The sequence below is a fragment of the Notolepis coatsorum genome (genome assembly GCF_963971535.1).
Source record: "Notolepis coatsorum genome assembly, chromosome: 18".
NCBI lineage: Eukaryota > Metazoa > Chordata > Actinopteri > Aulopiformes > Paralepididae > Notolepis > Notolepis coatsorum.
Genome location: NC_140182.1, coordinates 15,552,238 through 15,567,190, shown reverse-complemented (window position 1 = coordinate 15,567,190; position 14,953 = coordinate 15,552,238). Strand labels below are relative to the sequence as shown.

Sequence of the window (14,953 nt, the reverse complement as noted above, 5' to 3'; positions counted from 1 at the left end):
CTGATCCCTCAGCGTCCGTCACATCGCTCAGCGGCAGGTTCCCCCCTAATTGACGTGGGCGTGAGTCCCAACTCACCGTCCCCCAGGTCCTAATTCTGTCCCCACACCGCCAACCCTCCCTCTTTTTCATTTTCCAAGTTCCCTTTTTCTTTTTACTTCCTCTGTCCACCTTTTCCCCCCTTCGTCTCGTTTTCCATTCTCTCTCATTTCCTGTCATTAAAGTTCACTCTGTCATATCTCGTATTGTTCCATCCTATCTATTGTGCTGTGAGTCGACGCCACAAGAGAGTCAGTATTATCAAACATCCGTTGTTTTTGCTAAATAAGTCAAGTATTTGAGGAATGTAGAGACTTCTACTACTGGTATTATGTAAAAGCTTGTCCATCCCTCCCTTACAGCGACAGTGGCTCAGGAGGTAGAGCGGTTGCCTGGTAATCGGAAGGTTCCCGGTTCGATTCCCTCTCCTTCCGGGCAGCGTGTCGACATGTCCTTGAGCAAGACACTAAAACCCCTAACTGCTCCCGATGAGCAGGTTGGCACCTTGCGTGGTCGCCTCCGCCGTGAATGGGTGAATGTGAGGCATGAATTCTAAAGCGCTAATTTGGATAAAAGCTCTATATAAATGAAGTCCATTTACCATTTACAAAAAAACCGAATGAATTTCACACATGAAAAATTTATTTATTTGTCGATTTTCTATGTATTATTCATTGGTGCTTTTATTGTATGTTCTTATTGTTCTTTTAATTGTTTTTAAATGTTTTATTATTTTATTAGATGCTGCTCGTGTTTTTATTGTATGTTGTTGTTATTTCTATGTATTATTCATTTGTGCTTTTATTGTATGTTCTTATTGTTCTTTTAATTGTTTTAAAATGTTTTATTATTTTATTAATTGCTGCTATTGTTTTTTTTATTGTATGTTGTTGTTGTTATTCTTAGGTAACAGCTTAGGTTATTATGTATAGGTTTTTAAGGGCTGAGAGAGTGCCAGGGCAAAGTGCTTTTGAACTTTGAACTTTGAACTTTGTGCTGCACTGTAAACATGTCCCCAACCACTGCACTTTATTGTCTTATCGTTGTCTCACTCTTCTGTCCTGTTTTGCACTTTATTATTATTTATTATTATTTGTGAAAAAAGGTTACGCACTGAAATGTTGTATCACGTTCCATTTGTGTATACAATATGGTGAATAAAGTCATCTGAATCTGAATCTCATTGCATTGACTGCACTGTACACTTGAATGTATGTGCCAGTTAAACTTGAGACTGACGCGCTCCTCTCTCTCGTCTCCAGGTTCGCCACCAGAGAGCGGGACGCCCTGCTGCTGTACAACGGGCGGTTCAACGAGAAGCACGACTTCATCGCCATCGAGATCATCGAGGAGCAAGTGCAGCTCACCTTCTCAGCCGGTGAGGAGGAGGACGTCTCGTCATTATCTTTCCCCTCTCCTTCTCTGGATCTTCTTTATGCTCTCTCTCTCTCTCTCTCTCTCTCGGGCCTCTCATCCAGTTCCGCTTTGAAATGTTTTGAGCAGCGTTTTTTTTTGTCAGATCCACACCTCAGAGGGGAAAGCGTTTCATTTCGAACCACCCAGGGGGCACCCAGCGTGCCGCTGACAGATAGAGAAGCGGGGGGCTCTTCTTGATCTGAAGCTCGGCGGTTTGATCCCCAGTGCCGGCGGGGGGGGGGGGAAATCTGGGGGGTGGGAGAAGTGAACAAATAATTCCCTCCCCTCCTTCGATGCCTACACTTAACCCCCACGGCTCCTTGTGACTGCAGGCGGTGTTGTAGGAGCTACTCGAGTCCTGGGCGGATTTTCAGGACTTGTGACTTGAGCACTGACTGCATTTGGACTCGGAAGGTGCAGACCAGGACTCGGACTTGTTAATTGATAAATATTAGGGATGTCCGATATTATCGGCCTACCGATATTATCCGCCGATATTGGCATTAAAATGTGATATCGGGAAAACATCGGTATCGGTTTAAAAAAAAATATATATATATATATATATATATATATATATTTTTTTTTTACGTTTCTATAACCTTTATTTACCCAGGCAAGCAAGTAAGAACAAATTCTGATTTTATTTATTGTCAAAAGTATGCATAATGTTGTGTTAATTCCACACCAAGATATATGTATGTTAATTACCTGAAATTATTCCGTTTTTTGTGGGGCTGGGGAACCCAGCATATATCGGTATCGGTTGATATCGGTATCGGAAATTAAGAGTTGGACAATATCGGTATATCGGTATCGGTAAAAAAAAAGCCAATATCGAGCATCCCTAATAAATATAGTTATTTATTTTAATATATTTTTGTAATAGGCCCTAAGATATTGATGGCTATATTAATACTGTAACATTATTTAAATTGGGTGGTGAACTGGTGATGGCTGTGTCATTTATGTTTAATATAGACCTTTTTTTATTAGTATGTCAGCTCTTTGACTGCCAGAGTGGAGTGGACTCAACCTTGATGGTTGACTCGGACTCGGACTAGGACTAGGGTAATGGGGACTCGACTCTGACTTGGACCCGGACTCGAACACTGGGGACTCGAGACTCGACTCAGACTCGAGATTTAGTGACTCAACTACAACACTGCAGGACTGTGGCTGTCCAGTGCTCCTCTGCAATATCAAATCAAATGTATTTGTATAGCCCCGAAATCACAACGAATTGCCCCCATGGGCTTCACAGATCAAGAAGAAACATCACAATAGATCCACAACAAAAACCACCATTAAATCCACAATTTTGAGATTCTATTCTATGCTATAGGACCTGGCTTGTGCATACTGTATGGAAATAATTCCAACCTTTCCTCTGAGAAAATGAATTATATTGGGTGTGTTTAGCTGTATTGCCGAATCGTTCCAGTACATTTCAGGTAATGTGCATGACGTTTTCCACTGCGTAAAGCGGCAAGGACAGATTCATATCCATGGCAAGTCTCAGTTCATGCCTGCTTTGATGGCACCATTCTGAACATTCCTATAATTGTCATTGTATGCTTTTTGTACCTGAATGTGTACAGTCAGCCTGAACTTTCCAAACCCACTAGACTAAAACAAATCACAAATCCCTCACAAATCTTCGTGTGTGTATAAATATTTATTGTTTTTGAAGGAAACGTTCAATATTATGTTTTCTTTTATTTTTTATAATTAACTATTCGCTTTTGGAGATGACCAGCATGTGTTCCTCAAACAAACAACCCTTTGTCTGTGGAATGTGACGTCTTATTAGGGAGGTGAATTATGATCAGGAGGAAGGGTCAGAGGTCACTTTGCCTAGCCTCGAGATACCTGGGAAAAAAGGATGATTAAACAGAGCCAGAGCAGCGTGTTACAGTCGGTTGGGTTAGGGAGGGGATCGCTGTCATGAAGGTACTGCTTAGGTAAATAACAATTAACTAACCCCTGAGTCTCCGTAACTGTCTGTTTACCGGATGAGTAGCTTTGATATTAAAGTGGACCTTTGGAGGTCAAACTCTTGAGAATGGCTCAGCTTCTCTGAACCTTTAAAGTTCGGAGAACTTTTAAGTAAACCTGTTAAAGAATGATCCCTGTGTTAGTTGTTTTTTATTGTTCATATTTATATACTCCATAAGCCATTGCAGCTCGGGGGCGGCTGGGTGGCGCAGCGCTCGTCACCAACGCGAGAGACACCGGTATCGAATCCGGCTGTCGGCGTTGCCTACGGCTTGGGCCGGCCGTCATACTGACTCAATTGGCAGAGTCAGCGGGAGGGAAGTCGTTGGGTGGTAATCTGGTCGTTGTAAAACAGCGACTCCTACAGGTCGGTCAGGGCGCCTGCACAGCAAGGACAGGAGATGGCGAGGGTAGTGTGAGCTTCCCACACGTTACACCTCGCCAATGAGAGTCCGCGCTGGCAGGTGAAAAGATGTGGATGGCTGACTCCGCATGTATCGGAGGGGACATGTGATAGATTATTCAACCTTCCCTACGACCGACCAGCACATGCAAGCAACGATCAAGACAGGGGAGGGGGGGAATTGGCACGACTAAATTGGGATGGGAGAAAAACAGAACAAGAAGGAGAAAAAAGTGGATACAAAAATAAAAAGCTGTTGCAGCTCGACTTTATGAACCAGTTGAGTTGAGTTTATTGAGTTTATTAGGATCCCCATTAGCTGTTGCATGACAACAACTAGTCTTCCTGGGGTCCACACAAAACATAAAACATTACATTCGACAAGACTTTTAGTTGAGACTGGAATGCTGGCTTTAGTCATTACTACACAAACATTAGCAACATTTAGCCAAAGTTAATGTTAAATTAACAAGCATTGCATCTTATGTGCATATGGATTAAAACAGAGTACTATTGTTGTTGTTGCTGTTTTTACGATGAAAAATTATAAAACATGTCATGATATGACTCCCATTCGTTTAGCATTAACGGCGGCTACATTTAGCCAATAGCGGTCAAGTCACCACAGTTACCAAACCACGCATTCCAGTTTGACCCGGTTCTTAACGACACAGGAATGATCTATTAACCCCCCGTGAGGCCCAAATTAAATTAGCAACTTCAGAGGCCAGAATGTGGGACCTATATAAACACATTTACTATCCAATAGCATTGTGAGGCTGACCAACAGGACCCATTGACTATGTAAATGTGGTCAGAAAATAAAAACCGAGGGCCTCGCAGGGTTAAAGGTCGAACCCCAGCTGGTGCAAAAACACACAGTCGATAAAACCTTGATTTCCCTTCAGGAGAGACCAACACCACGGTGTCGCCCTTCGTCCTGGGTGGGGTCAGCGACGGCCAGTGGCACATGGTGCAGCTGCAGTACTACAACAAGGTGAGCACATGTACTTCCTGGACCAGTGCAAGGGAACTATAAAAGAAGGAAAGGGTCGTCACGTCAGAACACCAGCGTTCTATGCTCTGCTTGGTGTCAGACTTTGGTACCGGTTCTATTGAAGTCTCTATTAAAATTCTAAATATACAAGCCATCTGAGGAAATATACACCAACCGATATATATCAAACGTTAGCTAGTTAACAATGCAACACATTGCCTGACATCCGAGGTAATAACCTGTTTGAATGTCATAAACAAGGACGGCTGATCCCATTCAACTCAATGTCGGCCGAACTGAAAGTTCCCACACTTTGCACCAATGTGACGTGATGACCCTTCCTTCTTTTATAGTTTCCTTGGATGGGTGGGGGGGCCCTGGGTGTCAGTCAAGCGTCAGTTATGACAGTGAACTGGGTGAGGACAGAGCTATTGTTCCATACAAACTGATACTATTGGGCTAATGTGTTGCCATATCCATATCCTAATTTGCGTGTGTGTGTGTGTGTGTGTGTGTGTGTGTGTGTGTGTGTGTGTGCATGTGTTATTGCTACTTGTTGTGAGACCAAGCATATGGAAACACAACACAGACAATTTGAACCCCCATCACTCCGTCATAATTAGGACAGTGGTAAGATTAAGATTGTCACTAACAATGAGTCAATAGTTCGAAGGTCGCTGAAGTGGGACAACCTCACAACCCCCCCTCTCCACTCCCTCTGTTTTGGGGATTTCAAGTTCAAGCGGTTGCCAGGGCTTTGCCGTTGCTATGGGAACAGACACGCCGGTTCTTGTTTACGTGATTTGATGCCACCAATTGACAGCGACACTTTTTTTTAGAAGAGGCGTCTGCATATCTGAGATGCCTGTCTCGATTGGGTGTTGTCGCGATCGTGAGGGTGGAGTGTCTGCGTCTACATTTCTAAACAGGAAGAGCACAAACAGAGTTAGCTATTGTATTTTTAGATTTCTGCTTTTTCCCCCCTTTTTTTTCTTTCTTTCTTTCTTTCTTTCTTTCTTTCTTTCTTTCTTTCTTTCTTTCTTTCTTTCTTTCTTTCTTTCGTTCGTTCGTTCGTTCGTTCGTTCGTTCTTTCTTTCTCTTTTATACAGTCTTTTGATCTTTCCTGGAACAGGAGGAAGTCGTTATGGCCACGACGTTAAATGATGACACCTGCTGTGAGAGCAGCGCAGCTTTTGTTCTCCTCATAGTTTTAGTGGAAAGTTACGAGGCACTGATGATGTCTATACAATAGGCGATACAGTAAACACAGCTTGTAGATATTCCTGGACATCTTGTTGTTCCGTGCATAAGTACAAAAGTGACGGGGGGGGGGGGGGGGGGGGGGGACAGTGGCTCAGGAGATAGAGCGGCTCCACCCGGCTCCTGTCCTTGAGCAAGACAAGGGGACTTTGAGATGAATGAATGAATGAAAACTTTATTAACAGATTGCAGAATGGGTACAATACAGTACGGCTCAATACACACAATTGTTAAGGGGATGCAGACCAGAGAAAGACTTTCGTCTTGTTTACATCAGGGTCCCCCATTTTCAATTCATATTGACATTTATGACATGATACACAACATACATGACATTTATGGCATAGGGACATACAGGTATTTAGTACTGTTACGTTTGTGACATATACGATATTCAAATATACAGTACTGTATACTGCAGGTTGGCACCTTGCATGGTTCCCTACGCTGAGTGTGTGAATGGTTGAATGTGAGGTATAAGTTGTAAAGCGCTTTGGATAAAAGCACTATATATAAATGCAGTCCATTTACAAATGGACTCTCTTACTGGGCATTCACTTTTATTGCTGTCCTTGCACTTCCCCAGTTTTCCTCTTAATTCACTGAAGGAGCATCCTTAACCCACCCCCCTCCCTCCCTCCCTCCCTCCCTCCCTCCCTCCATTCATATTTGTCCCCCAGGGAGAAACACAAACACTGTCCGTCCCCCATGCTGTTTCATTCTCTAGGGGGACAATAAGCTGCTTGGGGTCTCACAGCAACACCAGCCGTCAGTTGTTCCTCCCGGTTCAACCTACTCCTCCTGTAGCCTTTCCCCATTACGAGACTTAATGAGCAAACTTAAAGGGAAAGTCCGCCATGAAATATAACTCACGTATGTTGTTTCTGTAAATACCGCACAGCTCGGTTTTGAATAGAATAGAATAGAAGTACTTTATTAATTAACTCCTTAAGCTGAACGCCAGAGAGACGAGACTCTAGTCATGATGTCATCAAGAGACAATAGACAATGGATGAACTCCTAGGACACTAGGACAGACAGTAGGGTTGGGTACCGTTCACATTTGAACCGATACCGGTACCAGTACCAGTTCCTGGAATTCGGTATCGGTACCCAACGGTACCTTTTTTCTGTACTTACCTCTCTCTGTAATAAAATGCATTTTTTATATTTATATTATTTTTATATTTATATTTGTAAAAAAAATCTATTTCCACATTGTTATTTATTTAGAACATTTTGTTAGTTATTGTTGTAACACACCACACAAAATAAATCATATGATCATGTATTATGTTTTTAAATGTTTATCTTTATATTATCTGGCCATCCTCAGTAAATATGATCAAACTCCTCTGACCTCGTCTGGTCTTTCCAAGCAAAAAGGCTCCTCTTGTCTAGTATATTACACTCTTATACTAAACATGTAAAGGTACCGAAATGTGGTACCAATTGATCTAGTGTGAATCGGTACTCGGTAGTACATCGGTCGGTTCCCTTAAAAGTACAGAGTTCGGTACCTTTTCTGCTCTGAGTCCCACATTTACATAAACTCTTTCTGGTGTAATAGCTACTTTCGGGCACTAACTGGTCAGCCAACTGCAAAAAGTTATACTTGATGACACCTTAAATCTTGATGCACTGATTTACAGCATTTAATTTAATTTAATTTCAAACCTTTCATTTCAACTCGTAAGACACTGAGGCAGTGATGTACCTGAACGCGTTCAATGAACAATCGTTCATGAACGCGTTCGTATTCTGGGCAAACGTGAACTGAACGTATTGTATTTCCGCTAGATGAACGTAATTGAGAACGCGTTCATTCTCAGCGCTGTATAACGGCGTTCAAAAGTGCGTTCATTCTCAGCACTGTATTATAACGGCGTTCAAAAGTGCGCCAGATTTCATATGCCTTTCAGCCGAAAACCCAGTTAAAACACACCGTAAACAGGCTTCAAAATGATGCGGAAAACCACCCAATCTGGCAACCGCTCTGGGCGGAGCTTCGGGGAGTCTGGTAGTAGAGCAGCAGCACTCGCTCAGAGTCAGACTCTACGGCGTCGGCGTATGAGCATTTAAAAGAGTTTTAGTTAAAGTCAGTACCGGTAAATGTTTTGAACTTTGAGGTACAACCTTAGTTTCATACCTCAGCCTGGGTCCTACCTCGTGTTGTGTTAGTACAGAGTTATGTCTGCACATGTTTATATGTTATATGTTTGCACAATGACTACTTTCACTTTTGGTACTTTAAGTATATTTAGATTATTATACTTAATAAAGACCATTCAAGCAGCACGTTTTTCTTTATGTTTTTGAAAATATACTGTAGAGATGAAAGCTACAGCTTCTACTAGTGTGGACTGAATGGGCGGCAGCAAAGCGTTATGGAAATGCCAATGCCAGTATTCTGATTGCTGTCTGTGGTTCTATATGGGTTGTGGCAATAAATTTGACAAATAATAGCTTGCAGCAACGTATTGAAAAAAGAACTATAAACTATAAATGTGTTCATTTTTGAAACCATGAACTTTAGTTCAAAATTTTGAATTATGAACTATGAACTGAACTAGTTCATTTAAAAATTTGTGAACTGTGAACTGAACTAGTTCATGTAGAAAGTGAACTTTCCCAACACTGCACTGAGGTTACCCTCGTTTACACACGATAAATACACACGATAAATAAGAATAAACAATAAAAAATTATTTATCGATACACAGTGGTCGGAGATCATACTTTTAAATGCAGCGAAAGAAAGAAAAACCTTCAGCTTCAGAGTCAGTTGGAGGGCATTCCAGGTGTCTGAACGTGTAAAACAGGTTCCAAGATTCCATTCCAACAGTGTTGTGATGTAAGAGGGAAGTTGAATGATGGTTACACATAGGGAGACAGTTGTTTATGTTAATAGATATTGATTTAACTGTCCACGATCATTGGAATAATAGCACAATGTACCTTCTGTCTCAGAGTGGTTTAATCCCTTACAATCCGTCATTTATTTGACCGTCTAAACTCTATATGGTATCAGCAATGTTCACCCCCACGGTGACGACCTCAGCATCTCAACATATTATGGACATTCACATGTCGTTGACGTGATTGAATCGTAGATAGTAACAAAAGCTGTTTAGAGCTTTGAACTAAGTCAAAATGCAATATATAATCTATGGTGTATATAATCGAGGCAATGCTAGTTTGATACCAGATATAGAGGTTTTATCATTGATTCTGTGGAATCTTTTTGGAAGAGCTCTTATCTTTGTGACTAATTGTTTGGCTAAAAGATTAATAATAATAAACTTTATTTGTATAGCACTTCATACAAAAATTGCAGCTCAAAGTGCTTCACAACAGAAAAAAATACAGTTTTTTTAAACTTAAACTTTATTAAACATTTATAGACATACAACACAACATCTACAATAACATCAACAACACTATTAAACGGACATAAACAATAAAGAAAAAATGTAATACTCAAAAACAAAAGAAAAAATACTGACTTGAGCTATAGGCCACCTTGTTTATGGTTTGATTCGTCCCATATTATACTCAATCGTGGGAGCGGGGATATTCAGGCCGTGCCGCACATTCATGTCTACACACACGCACACACGAGCGCGGACAAGCGTGTGCAACGCACCCTCGGTCAGTCCTTTCTCCCGCTGACCTCTGGTACAGAGTTCACCGTGTCCCCCCGTCACTGAGACCACGAGGTCATGACCACGAGTCAAGGACCCCCGGCAACAAGATGGTGGTGTTTGGGTTCACATGAGGGCAGGCGGTGACGCTGTTTATCTTCGTCTGGTCTCAAGTCCAACAACAACTTTGACCCCCCTGTGAATAGACAGTGATACAGTAGAAAAATACCATTGTTTGTAAGTTAGTCTGTGGTTAGCAGTAGTGGACAATTCCTTTTATAAAGTAAAAAATGAACCCTAGTATAAGTGAGGCAAGTATAAGTGAGTGTTAGTAGGCCCATCAGAGACCCACATGTCCTAACCTTCTTACTAACCTAACCTTCTTACTGTCTTTTTACTATTATGTACCCTACTACTATGCTACTATTCTTATACTACTACCTATCGTGCTAATAATGTCTATACTACTATGCACTCAGAGTGTAACACTCAAGTTCAACACTATTTGACGAACAATGCCACTGACCCTTAGCTGCCAGAGATGTACCCCTCCTGGTGGCGTCTATTCGAAAGGCAACCGGTTCATGCGTTTTGCTAATCTGATTGGCCACTGACGTTTCTGGTCATGTGACATGTGCGCCCAATCGCGTGACGCGCCCATTTCCGCCTCGACCAGCAGCAAACTACTTAACGCCTAGTTTATCACTGGTTAAGCTTAGGCGACTCTTTCGAAGTTGGTTAAGGTTAGAGTTTGGAATCAGGGCTGGTGTTCTATCGCCCTGCTCTAAGACTAACTCTAACCTTAACCAACTTCGAAAGAGCGCCTAAGCTTAACCGGCGAAAGAACTTGCCGTCACACGATTGGTGCGACCAGAAACAGCAGTGGCCAATCAGAGCGCAAAACGTGAACGCGGAAGCATGAACTGGTTGCCTTTCGAATAGACGCCTCCTGGTGACATGTTTTAACAAAAAGCTTTGGATAAAAGCGTCAGCTACAGTAAATTACTGAATTGTAAATTGTAAAAGTATAAATATTTCTCTGGTAAAAGCAAAAGTTCTCCATTCACCTCAGTATATCTTACTGAATACTGATGTAAAAATTATTCTATTTCTTACCTGAAAACGATGGGTTCTTTTCTGCTTGTAAACTATGAGAAAAGAACCCATCGTTTTATAGAAGTTGTTTCGGCCTCTTGTTTGTTTCCTCTGCTCGTCGGCAGAAACAGGAAGATGGAAAACGTTTGATTTACGAAGCTGTTTGTTTGGAATGCAGTGAACACACTAATCCCCTGTTATCACTGTATCATTAAGCTGTGACCTGTTGTTTCCTTCAATCTGGTCACATGATACAGAGAGATAATGAATCTTAAAAAAAAAAAAGAGATAATGAATCTACATTGGAATCTACACTAGACAGTGGTGGAAGAAGTACACAGTTCCTTACACAGTTCCTTTACTTAATTTTATATATACATAAATGCACCATACTCTGGTAAAGGTAAAAGCCATCCATTTGAAATTCTAAGTAAAAGTAGAGAAAGTAGTTGTATCTTAAGTATCTAAAATAAAAGTATGCATTCTATATGCTGTTTGTGTATTCCAGTGATTGGGAGCATTCAACCCTCGATCCATTGACCTCTATAGGTTGTGTTAAAGTGGTATGTGGTCCAGTTATGCTGCTCTGATTAAAGGTTATGTTAAAGTGGTATGTGGTCCAGTTATGCTGCTCTGATTAAAGGTCATGTTAAAGTGGTATGTGGTCCAGTTATGCTGCTCTGGTTAAAGGTCATGTTAAAGTGGTATGCGGTCCAGTTCTGCTGCTCTGATTAAAGGTTATGTTAAAGTGGTATGTGGTCCAGTTATGCTGCTCTGATTAAAGGTCATGTTAAAGTGGTATGTGGTCCAGTTATGCTGATCTGATTAAAGGTCATGTTAAAGTGGTATGTGGTCCAGTTATGCTGCTCTGATTAAAGGTCATGTTAAAGTGGTATGTGGTCCAGTTATGCTGCTCTGATTAAAGGTCATGTTAAAGTGGTATGTGGTCCAGTTATGCTGCTCTGATTAAAGGTCATGTTAAAGTGGTATGTGGTCCAGTTATGCTGCTCTGATTAAAGGTCATGTTAAAGTGGTATGTGGTCCAGTTATGCTGCTCTGATTAAAGGTTGTGTTAAAGTGGTATGTGGTCTAGTTATGCTGCTCTGATTAAAGGTCGTGTTAAAGTGGTGTGTGGTCCAGTTATGCTGCTCTGATTAAAGGTTGTGTTAAAGTGGTATGTGGTCCAGTTCTGCTGCTCTGATTAAAGGTCATGTTAAAGTGGTATGTGGTCCAGTTATGCTGCTCTGATTACGTCCTCTTGAGGATGACAGGCTTCAAATGTGAAAGTACATAATCTTCATCAATTTCTGTCACGTTTCCAAAGCAAATTTTCTTCCTTCAAAGTAACTGTAGTAAGTTAACTGATGGCTTCAGATGAATGTAGTGGAGTAAAAAGTACAATATTTACTTTACAATAGTTCCCTAAAATGAAAATACTCAAGTAAAGTACCTCTAAATTATACATAGGAGTACAAATACGTATACTTTCCACCACTGACCAAGTGGTCAATAGGGATAAAAACAAAACAATAATGTTAAGCTCTGGTCACAGCCGCCACGAGTCGATTGGTGGCCGCTCGCGTGGTGGTCAGGTTTCAACCAATTACTCCAGTCACGGTGGCATCCGCAGAATCCGCTTGTAAGCTATTGTATCAGTTTTCCCGATGACATATTTGCAGCATTAGAGCTCTGAGTGACTCGTGTAACAACGGAAGATTCATTTCTCCCCGGAATGTTCTCTTTCCTGTGCAACCTTAGCCCTGTCAGGCTATACTGTAGGGCTTATCCCGAATGCCGTGGCTGAAGTTGAAGGGTCACATCTCACGTATTTCAAAGAGGGGGCGGGTGTTGAGGTGTTCAATCACTCTAGAGCGCCGTGACCTCATTTGTTCAGCCGTTGTTCTCTCATGAGTCACAATGACAAGATTTATTACAGCCAGCGTAAACAATACAGTTACCTGGCAGGCAAGACTGAGGGTTAAGCTAGCGACGCAGGTGTTGTACAGTACGTTCTTGACAAACATGTGCTCTGTAGTGTAAGGTTGCAGAAAAATAACAATTCTATATCTACATGATCCTTTTCATGGAAAACTTGGCTTTTAGGTTAATGGGTTATGAAATCAGTACAGTGAATCAGAGACGTTAATCGCAGAGACGAATCGCATACATGCATCGCATGCATGCCGATTAATGACCTCTGAGCAGGTCCTAAATTATTATTAAATTATTATTAAACATCTGATTAGCATTATTACTCAATACTCAGTAGTACAAAAAACACACCTCTTCAATCAATATCTGAAATATTTAAAAAAAAAAACGAAGAAGAAAAACGTGTTACTGTCTTTTACTATTATGTACCTTACCACTACAGTATGTTACTATCCGTATACTACTACTTATCATGCTATTATGTCTATACTACTATGCACTCAGAGTGTAACACTCAAGTTTGACACTATTTGACGACCAATGACACTTACCCTTAGCTGCCTGCCAGACATGTACCCCTCCTATTGACTTGTTGTTCACAATTTGGATAAAAGCATCAGCTGAATGACAAAATGTAAATGTGAATATACAGTATATATTAGGGGTGGGAATCACCAGAGGCCTCACGATACGATACTATCACGATACTTGAGTCACCATACGATAGTATTGCGATACTAAATATATTGCGATATGCTGAGTATTGCGATATTAATATTGCGATATATTGCGATTTATTACCCTTTTTCAACTGCAAAGTAAAACTTTGTCAACATGTTTTATCTAATCAAATAAAGTTCAGTCTGTTCATCTCACTTCAATCGTTTTTTATTGCAGAACATGGTATTTTCTCAAGCAGACAGATGTAAACACTGTAATCTGTGTTGCATGTACTTGACAAACTGAACTTGTTTGTATTACAGTCATATTCCAACTTAATTGAATGCACACGTGTGTGTGTGTGGACTACTGTACTATTATAGGTATTGAAATGAACAATGCAACTTCCTTATACAATTTTTTTATTTTTTTTAATAAATAAATATCGATACTTGGCGTCCCTGTATCGATACAGTATCGCCACGCAAAGTATCGTGATACTACGTATCGATATTTCCCCCCACCACTAGTATATATACTCTAGTTTAATCACCTGCACATCGTATATATTGCTATTGCACTTTACTGTTACATTTGCACTCTGGTCAGATGCCAAACTTCCTTTTCGTTGTACTGTACTTGTATAATGACAATGCATTTTAATCTAATCTAATCTAATCTAATTAATGCATTAATGTTGCCCCACATGGTGGAGTGCAGGGACTGCTGCCAATGAATCAATATTGTCATTATAATTCCAATTAAGCTAAGCCTATCTGTACTGTTGTAGGGATTATGCCAGTGGGCCATCTTTCATCCCTGTATAATCTCCAGACAATGAGATGCCAAGGGCCCCTCCCTCTGCCTCCTATACTACTGTGTTGTGTAGAGACAGCTGACCCTCCCTCTACCTCCTATACTACTGTGTTGTGTAGAGACAGACAGCAGACCCTCCCTCTACCTCCTATACTACTGTGTTGTGTAGAGACAGCGGCCCCTCCCTCTACCTCCTATACTACTGTGTTGTGTAGAGACAGCTGACCCTCCCTCTGCCTCCTATACTACTGTGTTGTGTAGAGACAGGGGACCCTCCCTCTACCTCCTATACTACTGTGTTGTGTAGAGACAGACAGCAGACCCTCCCTCTACCTCCTATACTACTGTGTTGTGTAGAGACAGCGGCCCCTCCCTCTACCTCCTATACTACTGTGTTGTGTAGAGACAGCTGACCCTCCCTCTACCTCCTATACTACTGTGTTGTGTAGAGACAGCTGACCCTCCCTCTACCTCCTATACTACTGTGTTGTGTAGAGACAGACAGCAGACCCTCCCTCTACCTCCTATACTACTGTGTTGTGTAGAGACAGCGGCCCCTCCCTCTACCTCCTATACTACTGTGTTGTGTAGAGACAGCAGACTCAGTTGTGTTGTCTCAAGGACCTCCATCTGAGAGGACGTGGTTATCCCATAACTGTATATACCGTAGGCGTGAAGATCCCATGAACAGAATC

General features: G+C 41.4%; 1 protein-coding gene across 1 annotated transcript in view; it reads left to right on the top strand.

Annotated features, from left to right (window-relative positions):
* Nucleotides 1–14,953, top strand: part of LOC311244845 (cadherin EGF LAG seven-pass G-type receptor 1-like) — a gene marked incomplete at its 5' end in the record, with an annotated part of 142,700 nt that overhangs the window by 52,097 nt on the left and 75,650 nt on the right. The window contains 2 exon segments of the mRNA XM_084334527.1: nt 1,300–1,415; nt 4,763–4,851. Of these exon segments, the coding sequence (XP_084190653.1) occupies nt 1,300–1,415; nt 4,763–4,851 (205 nt within the window).